At 34.7% G+C, this 21,456-nt stretch overlaps 2 protein-coding genes and 2 long non-coding RNA genes across 8 annotated transcripts in view; 1 reads left to right on the top strand and 3 right to left on the bottom strand.

Annotated features, from left to right (window-relative positions):
- Positions 1 to 4,728: 4,728 nt before the first annotated feature.
- LOC116414422 (uncharacterized) lies at positions 4,729 to 5,452 on the bottom strand. Its single transcript, XR_004224951.2, has 2 exons — positions 5,270 to 5,452; positions 4,729 to 5,134 (listed from the first exon to the last, which is right to left on the bottom strand). It is a non-coding gene; the product is annotated as an uncharacterized LOC116414422 (long non-coding RNA).
- Positions 5,453 to 6,044: 592 nt separating this feature from the next.
- On the bottom strand, positions 6,045 to 12,869 carry LOC100864789 (transmembrane 7 superfamily member 3). Of its 2 annotated transcripts, none has more exons than XR_015292781.1 (9): positions 12,625 to 12,869; positions 11,279 to 11,614; positions 9,986 to 10,242; positions 8,812 to 8,983; positions 8,413 to 8,553; positions 7,883 to 8,112; positions 6,737 to 6,991; positions 6,340 to 6,557; positions 6,045 to 6,231 (listed from the first exon to the last, which is right to left on the bottom strand). XR_015292781.1 is itself a non-coding variant. In XM_012486724.3 (9 exons), exons 1-9 carry the CDS (start codon positions 12,719 to 12,721, stop codon positions 6,178 to 6,180), a joined length of 1,680 nt encoding a protein of 559 aa, XP_012342178.2. In that variant the 5' UTR covers positions 12,722 to 12,869; the 3' UTR covers positions 6,045 to 6,177. The 2 variants fall into 2 exon arrangements, 1 of the variants encoding a protein (XP_012342178.2); XM_012486724.3 differs by having other exon boundaries at positions 7,963 to 8,112.
- A 114-nt stretch (positions 12,870 to 12,983) lies between these two features.
- LOC100867893 (ankyrin repeat and SAM domain-containing protein 1A) overlaps positions 12,984 to 21,456 on the top strand; it is a 77,305-nt gene continuing 68,832 nt past the window's right edge. For all 4 annotated transcript variants that reach the window (XM_012486875.3, XM_086910834.1, XM_086910835.1 and 1 more), the window contains exon 1: positions 12,984 to 13,207. In XM_012486875.3, the coding sequence (XP_012342329.1) occupies positions 13,104 to 13,207 (104 nt within the window). In that variant the 5' untranslated portion in view covers positions 12,984 to 13,103. The remainder of the gene's footprint in view (positions 13,208 to 21,456) is intronic.
- LOC105735544 (uncharacterized) lies at positions 16,170 to 20,630 on the bottom strand. Its single transcript, XR_001112130.3, has 2 exons — positions 20,337 to 20,630; positions 16,170 to 17,873 (listed from the first exon to the last, which is right to left on the bottom strand). It is a non-coding gene; the product is annotated as an uncharacterized LOC105735544 (long non-coding RNA).

The following is a 21,456-nucleotide window of genomic DNA, read 5'->3' as shown; positions in this document are numbered from 1 at the left end:
ATTTTATTTGCTCTTCGTTTAACATTAGGATCGTCGAAAATCCGATTGGATCAAATTTTAATAATTATTTAAAAATTTCATTTCGTTATACAATAAAATTCTCGAAAAGGAAGTAAAATATCTGGCGAAATGTTCACTCGAATTAAACGCCAAGTTTGGCTCGAACGAAATTTTAAATCGATCGCGGTTGTCGTCTCACGAGCCTCGTTCAGACGCAGGCGGAACGCACTTCCGCAGGATTCGCTCAAACTAGGTCCTCGGGTAATCCCGTTAAGAGCGCCTCTTTCTCCCGGACCTTTGCGAAAGGTTCAAGGATACAGCGCGTTAGCTTTAGAATTCCTCCTTCGAACAAGAAAAACGTGTTTCTCAACTCGCCTCTTTTTACCCTCCATCTCTCTCTTCTCGTGCTCCACCAAGGACACCACGAATTCTCGAACGAGAACGTTCTCTGTATATTTCTCACCCTTTTTTCACCCCCTCTCCGCTCGATCCTTAGATTAAGACAATCCGTAGTTAAATAAAACTAGAAGGAGAAAGAGAGAGAGGGAGAGTGTCTCATTTGCAGTATATATATATATATATATTATATACTTACTACATAACGCGTTTGTTAGAAGCACAAGACACAAGGAGGGAAAAAATCGTATCGTTTATCGAGACGAGAAACGGGGCGAGTTTCGACTCGTTGAACAGAAAATGAAACTGTCCTCTCTCTCCTTTCTCCTCCTCGCGCCTTCCTTATACATATATATATATATATTCGTGGACAGTTTGCTGGTCGATCCAATTCTTGTATAAAGGCGACTTGTAAAATAGCATTTGTTATACTCTTCTTAGCCCGTAAACGTGTAAATTAGAGAGGAAGCGTTTGGCAAAAGCAAGTGTGTATATATATATACGTTTAGGGAACCGAATCGATGACACGTTCGATCGACGCGTTGATAAAGCGATGATGAAACAAAACGCAACAAAAGATTAACAACAAAACACGGAAGCAAAGTGTATATTCGATGTATTCTTCTTCCTTTTTTTCGAAAACGAACGATCGACCGTCTCGATTGAACGAGGAGGAAGAGGTGGAGGGGGAAGGACGGTCGATCGGCGATTTTCGAACACCAACCGCATTTATTCTCATTCGTTTCCGCGCAATTGTCGTCGCCATCTTGTTATTATACGTTATTCTTCTCGTCGCACTTCGAACGCGGATCCTTGGCCACGCTTGGAATGTCTTGGAACGGACGATCGAACAACGAAGAACAACGATCACACGGTGTTCTCTTCCTTCAGTTTATATTTTATTTTTTGAGCGAATCGTGACAACATCTTCATCCTCGTATATATGTTTTTTTTTTTTTTACAATTTTTCTACGATATAGTGGATAGAAAAATTGTAGAAAAGACAAGTATGTGCAAGGTAAGGAAAGATTAACACGAAGGTTTTGCCTTTGACTGTGAGTGAAAGGGGATGATGCAGGTGGGATACGTTAATGTAATTTAACAAAAAAGTAAAAATCGCGAGTTAAAAGATAAATAAAAGTGGCGATTTTATTCGGAAAGAGTCGGAAAGGAATTTTTTCGGCCTCGAGATTGATTCGTTTCACCGATCTGGCGACTCGTAATGTCGAAGAAATCTTAAGGCCGTTTGATAAATTTTAATTTTTTTTTAATTGCGTGATTTTTATATAATCGAGATTTAGGAAGAAGGAATTATTATTATTAGGTTAATGGTTGAGTTTCTTTGTTAGAATTTTAATTTAGCAATTTAGTTGGGAAAGATTACTTAAATATACGAGATAATACTGTTTGGTGCTCGAATAGAAGGTAATTTAGCTCGTGTTTTAATGCGAAATTTAAGAAATTTGTTATGTAATACGCGATGTGCAATATTTCGTGAATTTTAAAAAAGATCGGTGACAAAAGCGGTTCTTTTGTAAAAAGTTGTTCGAAATTTCTGCCACTTTATCAAGATTTCTCGATATGTTGAAAGTTGTACACCTCACAAACGTAAGAATCCTTTCACATTCTTTCATTAGCCTTAAATTAATTCCGACCTCAAAATTCCCTCAACTTTTCTCACATCGTAAAAAAAAAGAAACCACGCAAAGTAAAAATAAATAAAATCCAACGCGACAAAGTTCGAGCTGAAAATTAATGGCCACGAGAATCGAGAATTTTTCTCTCCGGATCGATGGAACGATGAGAATCTCGGATCTCCAAACTTTCAGCGAAAATAAATTTTCATTGCCACCGCACAGTTACACAGACGTCACAACGCGTTCGTCTAAAGCACGCGCGCGCCACGTGGAAAAGTGGGAAAATTACGGCACAGGGTAATTCTATATATATATATATATATATATGTAGACACACGCGATGCTGCGCTACCTCAGAGACAAGGCTTTTTACGCGATATAAAATTTCTAATTAATCGCATTAGCGTGGTCGAAAGTGGAAGGACGCGCAAGCGCGACCGCGAAAACCACTCGAGAGATTTTCGCGACATCCGTTTCACGCGGCTCACCGCGATAAAACGGCCGACCAACTACCCCGTAAAACACGCGTTTCACTCCCCCTCCGTTTCCCTCCTCTCTGCTCGCGGAAAGCTTATCTGGAAACCGAGCGGTATCGCGTCTTCGAGGATTGCTTCGTTTGGAATAAAGCAGCGAATCGATCGAGTGAAGAAGCATTGGGTGACGTGTGAGAATGATGGAGGAAGTTTATATGTGGTTGAAGAAAAGTTGAAGATTTTGCTTGGAAGTTGGACAAGCGTTGTTCAAAAATTGAAATTTAAAGTAGGCGGAAGAATTATCGAAATTAAATTCTAATATTAATGGAACAGAAGTTTTCCTTTATGTTTTGTTGAACATAAAAGAAAAGATGGAATGAGGATGCAAAGGTATCGGTGGATCCAAGTGGAATCGTTCAAAAAATTACCAAGCAGAAAAATAATTAATAGAAGAAGATAATTAATGCTATTTCGTTTTTTTTAACAATTATTCGCGTACGATTCGTATTTGAATTTTTATTTTCGATTCGTATTTTTGATGCAATATTGAATCGAATAGGCAACAACTTGAAACTTCGAAAGCCTATGTTACAGATCGTCAGGTTGTCGTGGAAGTTTTAAAGGGGTTAAAATGAACGAGATGTAAAGGCTACGCCATCGTGATTAGCATGATCGATATATATATATGTATATCCAAGGATAACAAAACGTTTTGTTTTTTACTTCAGCATCGAGGATAATTGAAATTAAATTTTAAATACGTGCACAATTTATTATTTCAGCAATCTTCAATCCGATTAAATTAAAATTACTTCGAGCCAAAACGTGTTTTATAAATACCACCTATCTACTACAACTTTCGTCAAAATACAATTATTATACAATCCATGCTACTAATTATTATTGTAAAATTATTTTAACGAGCTTCAACTCTCGTTTATCTCAAACAAATTAGATAAGTTGCACAAGATTTGCCGGACACTTGTACAAATTATATATTTATAAATCAACGTTGTTAACAACATTTGTAAAAAATACGGTATCACGATATTTCACCCATAACGATCTTCTCGTATTAAACCTTCCGATGATGATCGGTCGTCGCAAGAATCGCCGTTCCAAGACTACCTCCAAGGTCTACATTTCGTTCCCTTCGCCCGAGCATATACTCCTCGAGCATGTGTATATGAGTGTTACGCAACAAGCATCCGTTTAATTAGAATCTGCGATAAAAAAAAAAAAAAACAGCTTCTCCTCCCTCGAGAAAAATATGCTTTTGTGCCGAGCAATTACAACAATCGCGTTATCGTCGAGTCTCTCTCTCTCTCTCTCTCTCTCTCGTCAGTAGGTGACGAGCTAATAACGATTTGTCAACAGTCAATAGGATAATTTAACGATAATATTATGCGTCGAGTCGCGTAGACGAGGCACGTACGAGAAGAATAAAAAAATAAATAAATAAAGTAAGGATAAACCGTGTTCCGTCTGTTAGGAGGGGAAGACGCAACGTTTCCTACGATGTCGACACGCGGCGCAAGCTGCTGGTGTACCGCAATTCGTTTGAACGTTTTCTACGGCGAACGGGGATTGTAATGTACATTAGTAAATTTATATTTTTGGATGAAGAAAAAACAAAAAAAAAAAAAAGGAAAAAAGAAAACTAAAAAATGGAACAAAACAAAGAGGACGCAACGCAAGGCCGAATAATTGGCCGAATTAGGGGCAAAAAAAAAGAAAAAAAAGATCGCGCGCGCCGCCATTTCTGTCGATTCTCCCATCGGTCGAGAGGACCTCGATTTTCTCGACGTCGTACACTTCGTTCGGATCCGCACGGACCACTTCTGCGTTCGCGATATATTTCATATATATATATATATAAAATATATACGTATAAGGGAACCAAAGGTGTTCGTGAATCGTTACCTCCGATTTTTTTTCACTTTTTTTTTACTCCTCTCGAATTTTCGAACAGACGTTTCGAAATGTATGTATTTCTCTCTTTGAATTTATTTTATTCGAGATTTTTTTTTTTTTTTTCGTAATTTTGAATTTGAATCGTGTCTGTGAAGAGTTTTTTTATTGGATTTCTTTTTTTTTTTTTTTTTATTTCATTGGAAGAATATCGTACCTCGATAGAAATATAGAAACGAAATGAAATTGAATTTCGAAAGGAATTTCTGTAAGATTACAGAGGGCGCCAAAAGATTTATTACAAAAATGGTGGCTTCGTCGAGTTTAGTTTTTTAGTTTTAGTTAGTATTTTTTTTTTTTTTTTTTGGCCGAATTTTATCCTTCCTCGCTAAGATGAAAAATATGCTTGGTGAAAAATAATACGTTGACATGTACGTTGTATAGAAGAACAATCGACGATTTTTATGGAAAGTCGTGAAAATATTTATAATACACACAGAAATGGAATTTGATGTTGGGTTCGTTGCCGCGTAAATTTTTATCTCTATTTTGTTTGTTGTTTTAATAAATTGCACGTTTAAAGGCAAGTTCCATTTCAGTGATGTTATTGGAAAAACGTGAAGATGAAGATGAATGTCTTCGATTCACATCACGAACGATCCTTGTGAATCTTCGACGGACCGAGGGCGGAAGTGGTCACGCAGTTTTTCTTATTATCTGTAATAATAAATACTGATAACGAATACAGTGTATGAGTATTAAACAAATTTATTAACGAGAATAATATATTATTGCGACAGTAATCTACGTAAGTGTTGTGAATAATGGAGATAATATTGTTGCTGTGATTACCTTTAAGATTGTAAGTAGTAGGATATAGAAAACCACTGTTAGGTGTCACTGTCTCGATTCAATAAATGTTATTTCATTTTAATGACAACGCAAAGTCATCTGGCATTTTTTTGTTCAACAACACTTCGAACCTTTCATCGTTATCCTTTGGATCCTTTTATATTCCGAGTGCGTTTACACGTGCTGTTAAAAATTATTGAATTATTTATACGTAAACTTTTTTTTAAGCGAATAAAAGTCTACAAAGCAATTACAAATCATTTAATTCGAAACGCTATTTTTCATTGCATAAGCAATATTTTATATTTCAAATTAATTCTATTTTTCTCGCTTTTTTTTTTTCTTTTTTCTTGTTTCCGATTTGGATGGAGAGCTCAACGTTCGATGCCTTGCTTGGTTACATTCAACCGATACAAGCGAAATAATTGCATTGTTTACTTCATTTTCAAATATTTGAATAATAAACACTTTACTTTTAGGTTTTAGCTAGTGAAGAACGACAAAACAAAGGACAATATTGAATAAGTGAGAAATTAATATTTATGCTTTTATTTCTTTCATATTTATTATTTGAAGATATTTATCACGTGTGTTTCGAAAAATATAAAAAGAAATAAAAATCTAGAAAAAATTTGGTCAATATTAAGAAATGATTATACGTGATAAGAGAATTTATTTTTTATATTTATATTACAGTGATTGATAAGTGGAAGGAATAATATTTTTACAAATATTTTTTTAAAATAATCACATTATATTTGAACATTTGATTATGTACATTCGATTTTAATGTATATGCTTATTTTACTTTTTATTATTTTATTAAAAAAGTTAAAATTATATTTGGTATAAAGCAATTAGAGCAATTAAAATTAATTAAAAAAATATGCAAGATTGTCACTCAAGTATTATCTTTGATGTATTGCATTACAAAATGTCTCTGATTGAACTGAGCGATATCTCTGAAACGTTATTTAATAAATATAAAACCATAAAATATGAACGTGCATTAAATGTAAAAATTTGTTTACATTTGTTCTTTTAAATATAATATATACATATATAAATACCCAAAATCTAATCCTTGTTAATAAATAATGATAAATATATCTATAATTGGTAATTATATCTGGATCTGTTGTAATTAATCTATCTGGAACATCTATCTGATTCCGCAATGGCGTTCTTTCCGTCATTGTTTCTGTCGGGTTTAATGATTCTCGATTTTGCCAATGTTTATAAAAGTGATACACCGCCAAATAGATCCAGAATGCAATCAACCATATATCTGAAATCGTATTGCACACTGTTTCAGAACATTTTATTATTAACACGTTGTATTAACGATTCTGTATTTTATCAATATCAATATAATTAGTATAATTATATATAAAATTTGAATAAAATAAAAATTCTCATCGATTCACATACAGTTTTTAACCTGTAAATGTTAACAAAACACGATACCCTTAGATTGAATCGGAGGTTGAACAATGGCTAGATTAAAATCCTCCACGGTTGCTCGCCTTACAATGTTTATCACGATATATTTCAGAGAAGAGCCAACCCAATAATCAATCGGCAGGATTATCGCGAAGGATGAAAATATGGAACACGTGAGGTGAGAAAAAGAGTAAAATGTCGCGACAAGTGTTACACTGAGAGCCAATGTCGCAAATAGTATCCAAAACACCGCATTGTTCTGCAGAAATGTAAATGAACCTGAAAGAAGAAAAAGAGGAAAGAGAGAATCGAAAATGAGTAATATCGAATAATAAATGCATTATCCTCGCGAAAATCTTTCACGAAATTCTCCTCTTACTTTTACTTGTGTATAATAAAAAACGAATATAAAATCTTCATAAAAAAAAGGAAAGGCACCAACGTCATGGAACAATTTCTTTTCCTTCGCCTTAATAACCATATTCCTTTTAAGTTTACACCGATAATCATTTCCACGTAAAAAGAAAAAAGAAAAAAAACATACGTACGATTACATAAACGACGGAGAACAAACTGTGGCAAAGACGGTGAAGCGGGAGAGAGGATGGCCAACTCGATCATCTGCCGACGGAGGGAGGGGAGGGGGAGGTAGATCGGGGACCGATACTCTGTGCAGTTACGCATGCATAGACCGTGTAATCTAAATAGGTCTTGGAGCTAAATAAATACGGGGGACACAATTAGGTAAATGCGAATCTTTCAAGCTGGTTAGATCGGCTCGTGAGAGTTGGGGCCTGGTCTCGAGCTCTGTGTGTACGTGCCACGATTTTTATTGTGTTTACGCGTGTATGCGGGGGACGGTGGAGGGTGGTTATGGTGAGAAAGGTAGGAGGTAACGCGAATGCTGTGGGGGATTCGGCAGACGAAGTTTCCACATGAGCGGGCAACATTGATAAAAGCTACAGGGGGACTCTCTGACTGTACTTCATCCCTTCGCCAAACTCGAACTAACTTCGGGGGCGGTGAGCTCTCTCTCGCTCTCGTTTCTGCTGCCTCATCCCCCTTTCTTTTCGCGTTACTCTCCTCTCGTCCGCTTTTAAGCCGGCTTCCATTATTTTCCTATAATTTACTACAACCCCTGCTGATCTTTCCTCAAGCGTTGACACGCACTTGAATCGCTTTTCGGATACGTTCCACTATTATCGGCATTTCGTACGTGTCCTTGAAGAGATGCCAAGCCTCTTCCGTACCTGGGGAGTATAAGTAAGCAACGCACGCAAAGAACAAGCCCAGAGTCGTATTGACAAACAATACGCTGTAAGGACGTTCTGCGGAGTATGGGCATATTAACGACAACAGGTTGAAGAGCAAACCTATCGCCAGACCAGTTATAACGCTTCCTGAAACAAACGGGATAGTACAATGTATGGTATAATATTGTATTCAATTGTATTTAGCTTTTGTCTTTAATTTTGTTGGTTTTTTTTCTTTTTTTTCCAGACAAAATGTACAGCGAATATGTCCAGTAGTAGACAAATCCGCCATTGTATTTAACTTATAACGTTGTTACTTTTTTTTTTATTATTTCGCTAAATTTTTGTAGAGTGAAAAAAATTGTATTGTTTTTTTTTTTTTTTAATATATAATTTTATGACAAGAAGTGTGGGAAAAATAATGAAAACAGTGTCGTATATACATACCTTCCATGGCATATCCAATTACGGTTCCAATGAAAAATATAGGAAACATTTTTTCAGTTCTAGGGAAACGATGACCCAGGAATGTAAAAAATAATCCCAGGAAGAAACAAACGGCAGAAATAAACTTCAAAACACTCTCGGCTGAAAATAACGATACGATAGAACGATTAATTCTTTGGGTTTTTTTATATATATAAAATGTATAAAAGAAAAACATGATAATTGTTTTATATATACGATCTATGTATCATAATTGGGCTATCTCTAATAACATATTTCTAATCAATGATCAGCGATACATTAAATTCAACAAGTGATATCAATATTAAAAAAAAAAAAAAAAAAAAAAATGAACTTATCATGTTTTTCTTGTTGTTATGGATGAAATGGAACACGTACATAAAATGTCACATGATACAGGATCGATTGCGGGATTACAGCTGTATGAAAATATCGGGACATAGGCCGCAGAATAATTTTCATAACTAGCCACTGCGGCGTAAACCGAGCCAACTCCGATATACGCGCTAAATATTCGTCTCATAGGAGAGAAATCAATGGAAGTCATTACCTAATATGGAAGACATTTTAATATTAGAATTGTTAAGCTTTGATTTATAAATATATTATTCGATGTATCCTGAAAATGTTTGAATATATCATACGATTACGGTGCACGTTTGATTAATTATGTATACAATATTGTTGCCAATAATAATAACTTAATATCATGTTTGTGTTTACTTTTGGCGTACAACGAACGATACATCAATTAATTAATGATTAATCAAAAGTACATTTTGTGAGTATAATTAGAATGGTAATCATTATGTTTTGAGAGTACACACTATATAGTACATACGATATTTGTAAAATAGTGATTTGCAATAAAAATTAATCACTTAAATCTTAGAATATTTTATATTTTCGATGGATTGATGGAAATGTGGAAATGAAATTGATCGATAAATAATATTTTTGAAACGAATGTTTTAGAACGATCGAAAAATTTATCGATTTGATTGATGAATTTATTATTTTAAATTTTTCTTTACCTTTAATTGATCGATTATTTTCTTCCAATCTAATATTCAAAATACCTATTATTCACGATTCGTCCAGTGGAATAAACCTAGTTTTGAAACTAAATCTCGCTCTGAAAAATATATATACTGCAAACGAACGAATCAATCGAATTATTGAATCGATACTTTAATATGGATTTTTGCTTTGTCGTTATCAAAAAAAATTCAGATTCACCGCGAGTATAATTTTTATGCAATCAACTATCGTTGACTATCTTTTTAAAAAACACGCGTAATCTGTCAGATTTTTCTTCCATCAAGAAGTTAAAAAAATGAAAAATGTTAAACCTTTACTTTTAATTATATTATATTCAATAAAGTATCTATTATTTTCAAAAATAATTCTTTCATTTCTTATCCATATTTTCTAAAATCTCAATTTTCAGGAAAAAAACTCAAAGAACTTTAGACTTTAAGAATAAATAAATAAATAAACGCTATTATTCTCATCAATGATTAATTATAAAAATTAGATGATACCGAGATACCTTCGCTCCGTTATTCTTGATATCTTGCACAGTCAGCATGTTTACGATACCCATGAAATAAGTTTCGGCAGTGAGGTCCTGCTCGGGCAGGAACATCTGATACATCTCGACCTCCACCGACACATTTTCGCAACTCGAGTTGAAGGATAACGAGGCCGGTTGCACGTCGACGATCACCATCGTGTCGCGTGTCTGGATTCTCGCGTACGGCGCGATCTCGGTATTGAACTCCATGTTGCATCCACCCGGTATGGGTGCTGCAACGGAGAGAACAATGAACTGATGGATGGGATTGATCGTTCTTTTCAATGGGAAATTTATTATTCGAGCCCGCTTCGTGAAAACAGAAAAAATCAACGATATACAGGTTGGTCCGATTATCACTTTAGTGACCGCGATTGTAATTGGAAATATGAATGATGTTGAAGCGTATAGCGTGTTGATAGGGAATTTTTTTGGGACATGTCGATAAACAGAAGTAGAAGTAGAAATCTTTAAAGAATAGGTTTGATGATTTTAGATATAATATAGAGAGTAGAGTTTTATTGAAATTTTAAGGGATAGAAATATGTGAAAATTTATCAATTTTAATTATTATTTGGGAAATATGAAAAAAATTCTGAAATTTGTCATTAGCATGTATTTTTTTTTTATGCGAGGTATTAAGTATAATAATAAGAGAAAATACATGTAATATTCAATAATCATTTTTATTGAATACGTTTCTTAATTTAGCATTGTTGAAAGTATTCTTTAGGAAAATACAACAGCTAAGGAATGTAGAGTTATTAAAAGCCATTTTTAATTCCTTTGTGTTGCGCGTTACCGATACAAATTGTGAATAAACGAGAATGAATGTGATAATGCTGAATAACACTTGAATATTGATGACGAATATTTCTCGAAAACATAAAATATTTAATAGGATTTAAAAATATATAAGTGTAAAAAAAAAAAAAACGTAAAAATGTATAATTACTTTCAAATAAAGTTTTTTTAATTTTGTATAATTATCATTATTGCAATAATGGATCACCCTGTATATCGTTTAAAATGCAGAGTCTACAAAAATTGTCAAATCTGAATCAACAATTCATATCATAACATTTAGCTTAGCTTTGATAATTTGTGAACGAAATGAAAAATTAAAATTATTTCAATTTTGTATATAAGTAAAAATTGGATTGCACAGCAACGAACATTATTGATTTTTAGAGATTTAGAAATGCACCGATATAATGAAGTAATGATTCATATCGAGTCGTTTATTACGAGATAAGCTATACTACTCACCATTATTATTGTAAGCAATAACAACGAGCAGAGCCATAACATTGTGAACATTATCATTTTTGATGAATAATTGTGTCGTATCAGCGGTTAACTTAAAAAGAAGACCAATGTTTGATCCAAATATGCTTCTATTCGAAACTTTATTAAGATAATCTTTATCAAAAGATAGTGTAACATTATGTTGATAAATATGAATTTGAAAAATAATAAATGAAGCACTGGAGGAAACGTTTGTTACATTAAAGGTTGCTTTGCTATTTGCTGCAATAGATGCTTGTTTCATGTATGGTACCGTGTCATGAAGATTAGTTAACTTCATTTCAAATACACTTCCATCTGTAAAATGTATCGTACATTATATTGGACATTTTACAAAAAATTTTAATATAATGATTCATTATATTACATATTTCAAATAATTTAAAAGAATACTGTTGAGAAAAATAAATTAGAAGATCGCTGTAATTTAAATATTATTTATACGTACAAGAAGTCATCACATATGCTTTTTCTTTTGCAACGTTTCATCAACTTGTACATTTAAAAATAAAATTATAAAAATGTGTATATATATCTATAAATACAATTATTATATAATTTAAATATGTAATAAATTTATTAATTATTTTGACAAATTTAGCTTTTAAATAAATATTTCTTTTTCATAGAGATTATTCTCTATAGTGGTAACGGTTTAATATTTTTCACTTATACGTTACATTTAATGTAAGTAATATTTTCTGATATAAGTATATTACACAAATATATACAAAATAAATATTATTACACATTTAGAATATTTATATATGTAATCATATATGATAATAAATATATATAAAATGTATAGCTACATTTGAAAATAGATATGTAATATAAAAATGTGTGTAGAAAATATATGTTCTTGAAGTAAAAATATATTTATTAATATTTTACTTTACATTTACACAATTATATTACTTATATGTACATTTATCTATTGTTTTACATTATCATTTAAATATTTTATTATAGATAATAAATAAAGAAAAAGTATAATTCTAAATAAAAGTGATATATTCATCCATTAAGTTTTGCATCTAATCGATAAATAGAAAAATAATATTATTTTTTATAGATTTATATTATAAATAATCTCATATTTATATCAATTCAAAAGATTACACTGATTATTTATATCAATACATAATTGAAAAACAATCTAGTATTATTACATTTTTAAACGAATTACAAAATTTATTGTTTTTACATTTGAAATTAATTACGTTTAATAACGGAAATTTTTAATCGGCTTAAGAAAATATGTAAAAAAAAATTGTCAGGATACGCTATTGAGGTTATGTGCTTACCACCGAGAGACAGAGTATTTGATAATACTTTCGTATCTAAACTGCCAATGAAGAATAACAGAAAGATCAGCAACTCTCCGACAAAATTGCGACTCATGTCGATCGGAGTTATGAACCGCGTGACACACTTATTCGATTAAATTGCCGCAAAACCGAGTCGGCGTGAAGCCACGGAAAATCAGTACGGCGCAACAGCTGGTACTTGACAGTCGGCTACATGCCTGAGCACGGTATACTTCGAGTCTCGGCTACTGTCGTTCTATCTCGCTCTTGAACAACCAATCATCGTGTGCCTGAATATTCCTTTCTCTGTCGCGCTATCGTGTGTTGCGAGTGTTTTGCGAAGTGACCGTAAGGTGGCGACGCAGTCGGCCCAAGATGGCCACGCTGGATCAATGAAACGCGAGTAATCATAGTAAAAACAGAAATTGACAAGTGTGCAAGTGAACACCAGACTTTGATTACAGTGTAAATGGACCATGGGGAAGGACCAGGAGCTGCTGGAGGCAGCGAGAAGCGGAAATGTCACCGTGGTCGAGAAGATTTTGGGTCAACGAGCGAAGAGGAGTGGTCCACTGGCAAGGTGGGTGTCACCATAGCAGACTTTGCTTTTTCTCGCTTCTTTTCCCGTTTTCGTATTCTACGTGGTGTTTCACATAATAGTTTTGCTTTCGTGCGCGTTATCTTGATTAGATTATGGGAAAAATAACTTCATTGTCTGTCAATTCATAGAGAAATGAAAGTTACGTGTCACGTTCTTTTAGAATCTCTATTCTGATGATTTGATTTCAATGATAAAGTGTTTATACATTGACTGCTGTCCCGATTGTTTCTTTTCATTTCATTTTTCGAATACTTCCTTGTTAGCTTTATTAATCAGGAACAACTGTGTTTTAAGCATAAACGAAATTAGATGAGTCGTTATACATACCGGTACCTGCGTTAAATTATCTACGCTCAATTGATCGCTACATTTTTCCAATTAATTCCGACAGTTTGCCAGAGATACTCGTGGATGCCGTCGTTTGTACCGTTATACGTGGAATCTGTTCCGTTCGATAGTTTTCACATTAATTAAGTGAACGAACCGTATTACAACCAACAATATTGCATTGTTTAATAACAATATTATATATTATTATTTTTATTTTAACATTGTAATTATTTTATGTTCGTATATATACTATCCATTAATCGCTAATAGGTAACCAATTTTGTGTCTGATAATTGACAATTAGATTCATGATACATATTTTATGAAAACTGTAATAGTCATTGTTGAATGAAATTCTCGTGTTTTTCGAGTTATCTTTATCGAGCAAGGTTTAATAATCGGATATTTTTCTATAATACATATTATATAACTGTCGTGTGGAAATAAACGCGGACATCGTAATCGTATGATCATTTTCTTGACCATAATTAATTTTGCTCTGAATATCTATAGAGTAAAATAATATGTCCGTATGCGCGTGTTATCCACATTATTGTTCAGTGATTATTCATGATTTCACCATGACCATGAATCATTCTGTTAATATGTACATTATGTATATAATGATACATGTAAAGATGTGATATGAACATGCAACTGATTGCATTATCATTTATTAAAATTTGTTGTGAACATTCTTAACAAGAAAACTCAAAATTCTACATTAGAGGTATATTCATATGATTTTACGCATTAAAATTTAATTAAATCAATGATATAAAACTGAAAAAAAATTAGAAAGTTGACCCATGCGTCTGGAAACGAGAGTACATAAGTAAGTAATCACGTTTCTTCACGACTTATCGGATGCTGCTCCTTTCTATTTATGGGAGCAGATAAACAGGTTTATTTTGGTAGTGATTTATTTTCAAGAGTCAATGATAAACCTAATTTAAACATGATAAATTTGTAAAAATGGTTCATAGTATTTTTGTCTTTATTCTGTTTAAAGGATAATAATTTTATGAATTCTATTCTGCGTTTACGTTAATTGCATTTAAATTATTTAATAATCGTCAGAATTAAATTCGAAAAATTTAATTTTTTAGACAATGATATATTAAGAAATTAAATTTTAAATAACTTTTCATTTTTATTTTTATTTTTCATATTATATGATATTAAAAAGTATCTTTTTCTAAAAAATCTATGTTCCACGTATGCAATATCCATATATGAGAACAGTGAGTCCCACATTCAATTCATTCCAGAGCAAAAAATAACTTAGTCATCCTTCCGAGTTAGCATAGTTCGACCTAAAAAACGTCATTTAAATACTCATGCACGTGCTGGTAACTACTAACAAGCAACTTCCACATATAACTCGCGAATCAATTCACTAGGAATGTAATCGACTCGTCCGACAAATCACTGTCAACTTCTCTAATCGTGAACTCCGGTCTCAATCGAACTTCAGATTCGTAATAGATTCCTTCGCGAACTCGATCGGTAGGTCGAAGCGAATCGATCGATTGAAGAGTATGACTAATCGAAATGATCGATCAGCGGTCCCGCGTCTTTATTGACCCAGTCCCGTGAACTTCTCGACAAAGACGACTTTGTCGACGCTTCTCGCGCGCTTTCATTAATTAAGTCACGTTGGCTACGGGACGAGAAACCGCTGTTTGTTTTCGAGAGGTCTCTGCCGCGTGCTCGTGTAGAAGCAGGCGTGCGTGCTTGGAGTGCATTCACGCATTTTAACACCGATTGTCGCTCACGAGCAAAAACCTTCGGGGCAAAAGAGAAAGAGAACATAGTAGGGTGACGGTAAAGAGAGGGGGATACAGTGGAAAGGAATAGAGGCAAGAAGCACTTCTCCCACCACTTTCTCCACGAGAGAAGACAAGGTAAACCAAGCGAGAAAAGGACAGAGCATTAGGATCAAGCTCACGACAAATCCTAAATGTATCACAACGAAAGCGCTTGTCTTCCAACAAATTGCCTCTTTTGCTCATCACCAGTCGTGCAACTTGTCCATAACTAAAAAGCTCGCCCGAGGCAACTTTTTACCAAAGCTCTTTACTTTTTCTTCTATAGTTTCTGCTCTCCTGCCTCATTTCTCTTTCCTTGTCTTCTTTTACCTTTTGTTCCTCCATTGCTTTAAGAGATCACAAAGAGGAGGAAAGCAATGTAAAAAGTATGCCTGCTTCTCGCGCGCGCGCTATGAACGACAACAGCGACACTCGACGGAACAGACGAGAAATATTTTGCGATGCTAATCGTGCCACTTCTCGTGTACCGGTGCCCGCGAATGTGTTTATCCTTTGTTTGTACGGCGTGTTGACTTTGGGTAGGGCAATAATTTTAATCACGGCCCCCGGGAACGACGGGAAGGGCTTCCCTCCGATGGAAACATCGCCTCGGGCGACTTGATCTCCCGCGAACCAGAACTTTTAACGTCATCGGCCGGCCGCGATAACCTCGTCTCTCTTTGATGTCTCTTGAGCACACCGTTGGCCCGTCTCGGAATCCCCGCCACGAGGAAACTTACTTTTTAATTTATGATCAAGGATTTGATAAAGCCTGTTCGACGGTTTCGAAGTAATAAAGATTTTACCGATCTTGTTTCATTTATTCGAAACGGGGAAATGAACATTTAAAATATGAAAGGTAATATACATATATATAATCTTGGGTGGATTTTGATGAAGAATATTTATGCTTGAGAAAATTTAGAAAATATATATGAAAAGAGAAAAAATATTCTCACGAGGCTTTCTGTTTTTTTTTTTCAATTTTAGAATTTTTGATATTAAATGTTTTTTATTGAGATATATTTATTGTTGTATTGAAAATTACATCGTCAAAATTATTTTCTAGAAAATTTTACGTCATAAAATTATCAATTTCATCTGTTTTCCTTGCATTATATCATATTTTATAATTTCAAGATACAGAATTAGATAATTCAAATTCGATCGTTAACTTCATCGTACACTTTTTTCTTCTCTACTCGCATTAGTTTTGTTTCTTTTATCATCGAAAACGATATCGAATTCGAGAGTAGATAGGGTGAAATTCTCTCTAACGATTCTATTACACTCGACCGATATTACTATAATGTTTTGTTCGTTCTCCGCTCTTCCGGAAGAAGGAATCGATGCGTTAAACGACCAACGAGGGGATAATTAGCCAACAGGCAAGGCATTCTGTCACTACGAGAACGTTCACTGTGTTCATTCGTATTACGGATCGATGGACGATCTTCCCTTTTAACAAGACAGAGAAAGAGAATATAGAGATCTGCCCTTTTCGAGAGGGCGCGAAACTGCATAAAGTGCAACTAGAAGAGAGACCACCCCCTTCCATCTTTTTCTCTCACCTTTCTGAAGTGTGAAGTTCACTTCAAGTGTTTGCAAGGAAGAACCTTTTCGCGACATCAGCACGTATCGTGACCCCTCTTCCTTGCCGGAGGAATTTATCGATTGACGGTCTAACAGCCCTCGCGTGTCTTCACCCTCGCTGCATTTTGGCCACCCTGTCTACTATTTCTCTCTTTGTCGTCTGGCTTCTCTTCCTTATTCCCTCTTCTACGTCACGTACGCGCTCTTTCTCTTGTTTTCGGTCACTCTCCACTGAACACTGTCTCACATACGGACATTCCTACGTTATTGTTCTCTCATTATTTCGTCCATTGACTTCCATCGTTGTAATTCTTATTTGCTCTCTTTTGCTTCTGTTCCTTTCATTTCTTTCTACTCTTTTTTATCGTTTTTCAAAACTCTCTTCGAAATTTTTCGCGTATTTATTTTTTATTCTTCCTTTCTCATTTTATGATTGTTAAATTCTTCCACATCTTTTCGTTTTTCCATTTATTTTTATTTTTCAACTTATTATACATATTATATTATGCACAAATAATATAATATCTAGATTTTCTGGCAATGTTTTTATTCACACTTTCAATTTTCAATTTCATTATCGTTGAAGATTTTTTTTCTTAAATTTTCCATATTTTTATTCCTCTTTTTTATTTTATAATTTTTATTAAGTTTCCTTTTATCTTTTCGTTTTTTTTTTTTTATTTTTCTTATCTTTTTCACAGTTTCTATATAACGTTCCGTTCACTTCTTCATTTTCCAACTTCAATTTTTTCGTCCCTTTTCGAATCACCCTCCGTCGATTTCCTAGCTTCCTTCCCCTGTCTGCTTCTAGCGTAAGGGTGCGTTCGCACTAAACACTCGCATCCATGGAACCGGAAGGGGCTGGATAGTGATTCTCCTATCCCTCAGCGTTTTATTGCTTCTCTGACTGTCTAGTATCAGGAAAAACAACTGTAATTCAATGATATTGGCCTCTCCATCGTCTTAAATGTTACTTTTATCGGTTTTTATGAGTTTATTTTTATGAGAAGGAATTTAACAAAGATATCGCTTTGCTAGAAAATCAGAAAACAGGAAATATATAATGTACAGATTTGATATTCGAGATCATAAATAAACTATGAATGTTTATGCAAAATTTAAACATTATTCTATAAAAATTTGTACACATGATATGCAAAAAAAGCACAAAATATTTTAATATTTGAAAAATTGTATTCTTTTAATCACATTCATAAAAATTGAGTTTTACATTTGCTTTGCTGAGATAAACAATTGGTTGGTATTTCATTATTATAAAATTACTGATTTTTAAAATTAAAAACCTCAAATGAAGCAATTTGGATTTCTCACAATTTAATAATACTTTTTGTGAAATATTTTTCATACTAAATTATTTTGATATTAATATTAATATCATTATATTTACATTTAATATTAATAATAGTGAAAGACCTTAATAAAAATGAAGAAATTCTTATGATTTCAAAAAGATGATATGTATTGCATGGTACATTTGTACAAACCCTGTATATCTAGATGCAATGCAAGTCTCGAGAGACATTCATAAAGTTGTGGTTTATTGTAAGTCAAGTGCGCATCTCGACGTACATTGAAACTCGACTTTCTTGGAAACAAAGACCACACATAGATAAACGTTACTTCACATTACACGTATATTACCAACGCGAAATCATCATCCTCCTCTCAATTGTGATATTTATTATACTATTGTGGTATCTCGTGCAATTTATCATTTCACGTTTTAAAAGTGGAACAAAGAAGGAAAGGGAAATAATCAAAATGGAATACATTGACAATGCAATGTTTATTACTGCCAATGATGTCTAGAAATTATCGATAATTAACGAGATAGAAATTAATTAAACATGATTTAATTAATATTACGTTAAACAGTCACATTGGTGAAAAAAAATTTTTTAACAATAACAATAAACACTGTTGAGAATGCAATATACGAATTCACGCCTGTTCAACCAGTTAAATAAATAAAAGGCATCGAGTTGAAAACAAATCTCAGTGATAGTCCATTCAATCATAAAACTTCAAATCGTTTAACTTTAATATACCTATTTGCTACATGACACACATCATCCAGTTTCAATTGCAATCGTCACTTAAGCTTCGTTAACGTGCTTCCATCGCATCATGTTGCAAACACACATATATATGCATATGCTATAAAGTTCTCGCTGGAGCTTACCCGGATATCCGGGTTCCTTGGAATTTTTTTTTAATTATGCAACGTTACAATTTGCTAAAGAGATAAAAATAAATTGGATTTAATTTCAAAAACGATATATACCCGTGACACGTAATCGTCACAGATTGACAAATAATAATAAAAATATTGTAACAAAATGCTATAATCCTTGTAAAAATTGTAATAATAGAATTTGAAGAATAGAATCCTAATAGATCTTCCGTGTGAATAATAGAAAATATATAATTCCTACGATCTTTGTAAAAAGACTTAATTAAGCACTCGTATTGGATATATTTCCAAGTATTGTTAATCCCAATTGTATAATAGATTTCAACAACAGCGAGCATTTCCAATCCCGATCGACAATTTACGATTCATTAATACGTGCCCCTTAGATGCATGGCCGTAACAAAAACAACCGTTACAATTATCCTTGGTCATTTTTGTCGTTGATCGTTCGGCGTCTTGATTAAAACCGGCAAGAAATTGCTATTATGGATGCCTGACAGACGGTGCACCGCCGCTTTCATCCCCTCCACTCTGCCACCATATCTGTATCTTTCATGTTGCCCCCCTCGTCGTCCAATTCGTAATGTTCGTAGATGTCGAGGGCACTGGGCGATGTCCTTTTTGCAGACAATCTTCAGGGTTTAATTAAGGAACTTGGGCAAGCGGATAAACTCGATGAATGGGGCAAGCGAGTTGGCGTCGAGGGTGCGACAGACGGAGAAGGTACGGGGGTGGTAGGTTGCAAAAGTAATTGGAGAGAGAGAGAGAGAGAAAGGCCAGGGTAAAAGAAAGGAAGAGTCAAACGTTCCCGAATGGTCTGGAAATGTGGAAGTGTTCCGATGTAGTACTCGTTGATTCAAAAGTGAGGAGAGATTTAATGAGTTGAGGGGATGATATATGATAGTTTGAAATAGTTTAATTGTTTACAATTGATGATAATTTTTTACTACTGAAAAATGATGAAATGATACTCGTATAAATTGGCAAATTTATATATATATATATATATAAACAACTAACAATCAAAAATTCTATTTAAAAATCAAAGGAGAAAAATAATTTTGCCAGATCATAAACTCGACAAATTTCTCTTTCATTTTTAAATCCTTCTCACTAAAAACAAAAAACGAAAAAAAAAAGGGGGGAGGAAAATACTTACTCAAGAAAAATATTTCTCTCTCTCTCTCTCGTTCTTCTTCGACCCTCCTCCGCTTCTGAAACATCCTCTAACTCGACGCACACACAACACGGTGATACTCGGCCAGGCCGAGTCCATACACGCGTCCGCCGAGGTTCACGGCGTTTCTCCTTGTGTACTCGGCTTGAAGAGAGCCGGCTACCGTCCCCGGCCCGGTTGTTAGGGCGCGGAAAACAAATACGCGCGACTCTGTCCGCAAAAGAGAGCGAGAAACGAGAGGACTCGAATCGTCGCCGTTGACGGGGCGCGCTGTGCAGAGGGCGGTAGTGAGACACATTGGGCGAGAGAAAGGAGGGGGAAGGAGGAAGAAAGAAAGGAAAGAGAGAGAGAGAGAGAAATTCAACACGTGCCGTCCTCCTCCGTCCGCGTTAGCTCTTTCCTATTCTTCTGCCTCGACCAAAAGCTCCTCGAACTTCCAAGCGTTGCGAGGCGCACTCGCGTAACCCCTCAAGTGTTCGTTTCTTTTTCTTCCCATTCCCCCCACCACTTGACTCTGCGAGGTCGGTCGCGAGTCACAAGGAATTGCTGCTGCCGGTCGGTTGAGGGGCGAGTATTTGCATTGGGTAAAATCGACAGTTTCCTCTCGTTCTCTCTTTTCTTTTTCTTTCTTTTTTTTTTTTTTTTTTTTTTTTTGATCTTTAGTTACAATGGATTAGAGGCTCGTCGAGAGGGCGGTAGCTGCTCTGTCGAGTGGGCGAGTGCCTTGAACGATTCCGTTGAACAACGTAAGCGCGTCGGGTATACGCGTGCCCCCGATGATTTAAAGTGCCGCTATCCGAAAAGCTTAATGACGTCTCGTTGCTTAATGACGACCACGGGCGCGCCTTTGATCTGCTTGCGCGGAGAAAAGGCGTTCGGTTTGCCGGTAATTGTTTTGGGTAAACTGAATGCGATGCTTTGATGCAGGCCTCGACTACGCGATTCAGAACTCGCGTCCCTGTTAATGAGGCAAATCCAGCCGGCGAGTTTTCCCTCTTTCTGGGCCCTTTAACCCTGGGGCCCCTTGTCTACGGGAATCGGGGCGACATTGTTTGGAGGCGACGATAATGACTGGGAGAGGTTTTTCGATTCTTTTGTCTTT

This window comes from Apis florea, unplaced genomic scaffold, assembly GCF_048593485.1.
Source record: "Apis florea isolate Af1SG1 unplaced genomic scaffold, ASM4859348v1 contig_3203_pilon, whole genome shotgun sequence".
Classification (NCBI taxonomy): Eukaryota; Metazoa; Arthropoda; class Insecta; order Hymenoptera; family Apidae; genus Apis; species Apis florea.
This window is presented reverse-complemented; position numbering and strand designations above follow the sequence as displayed.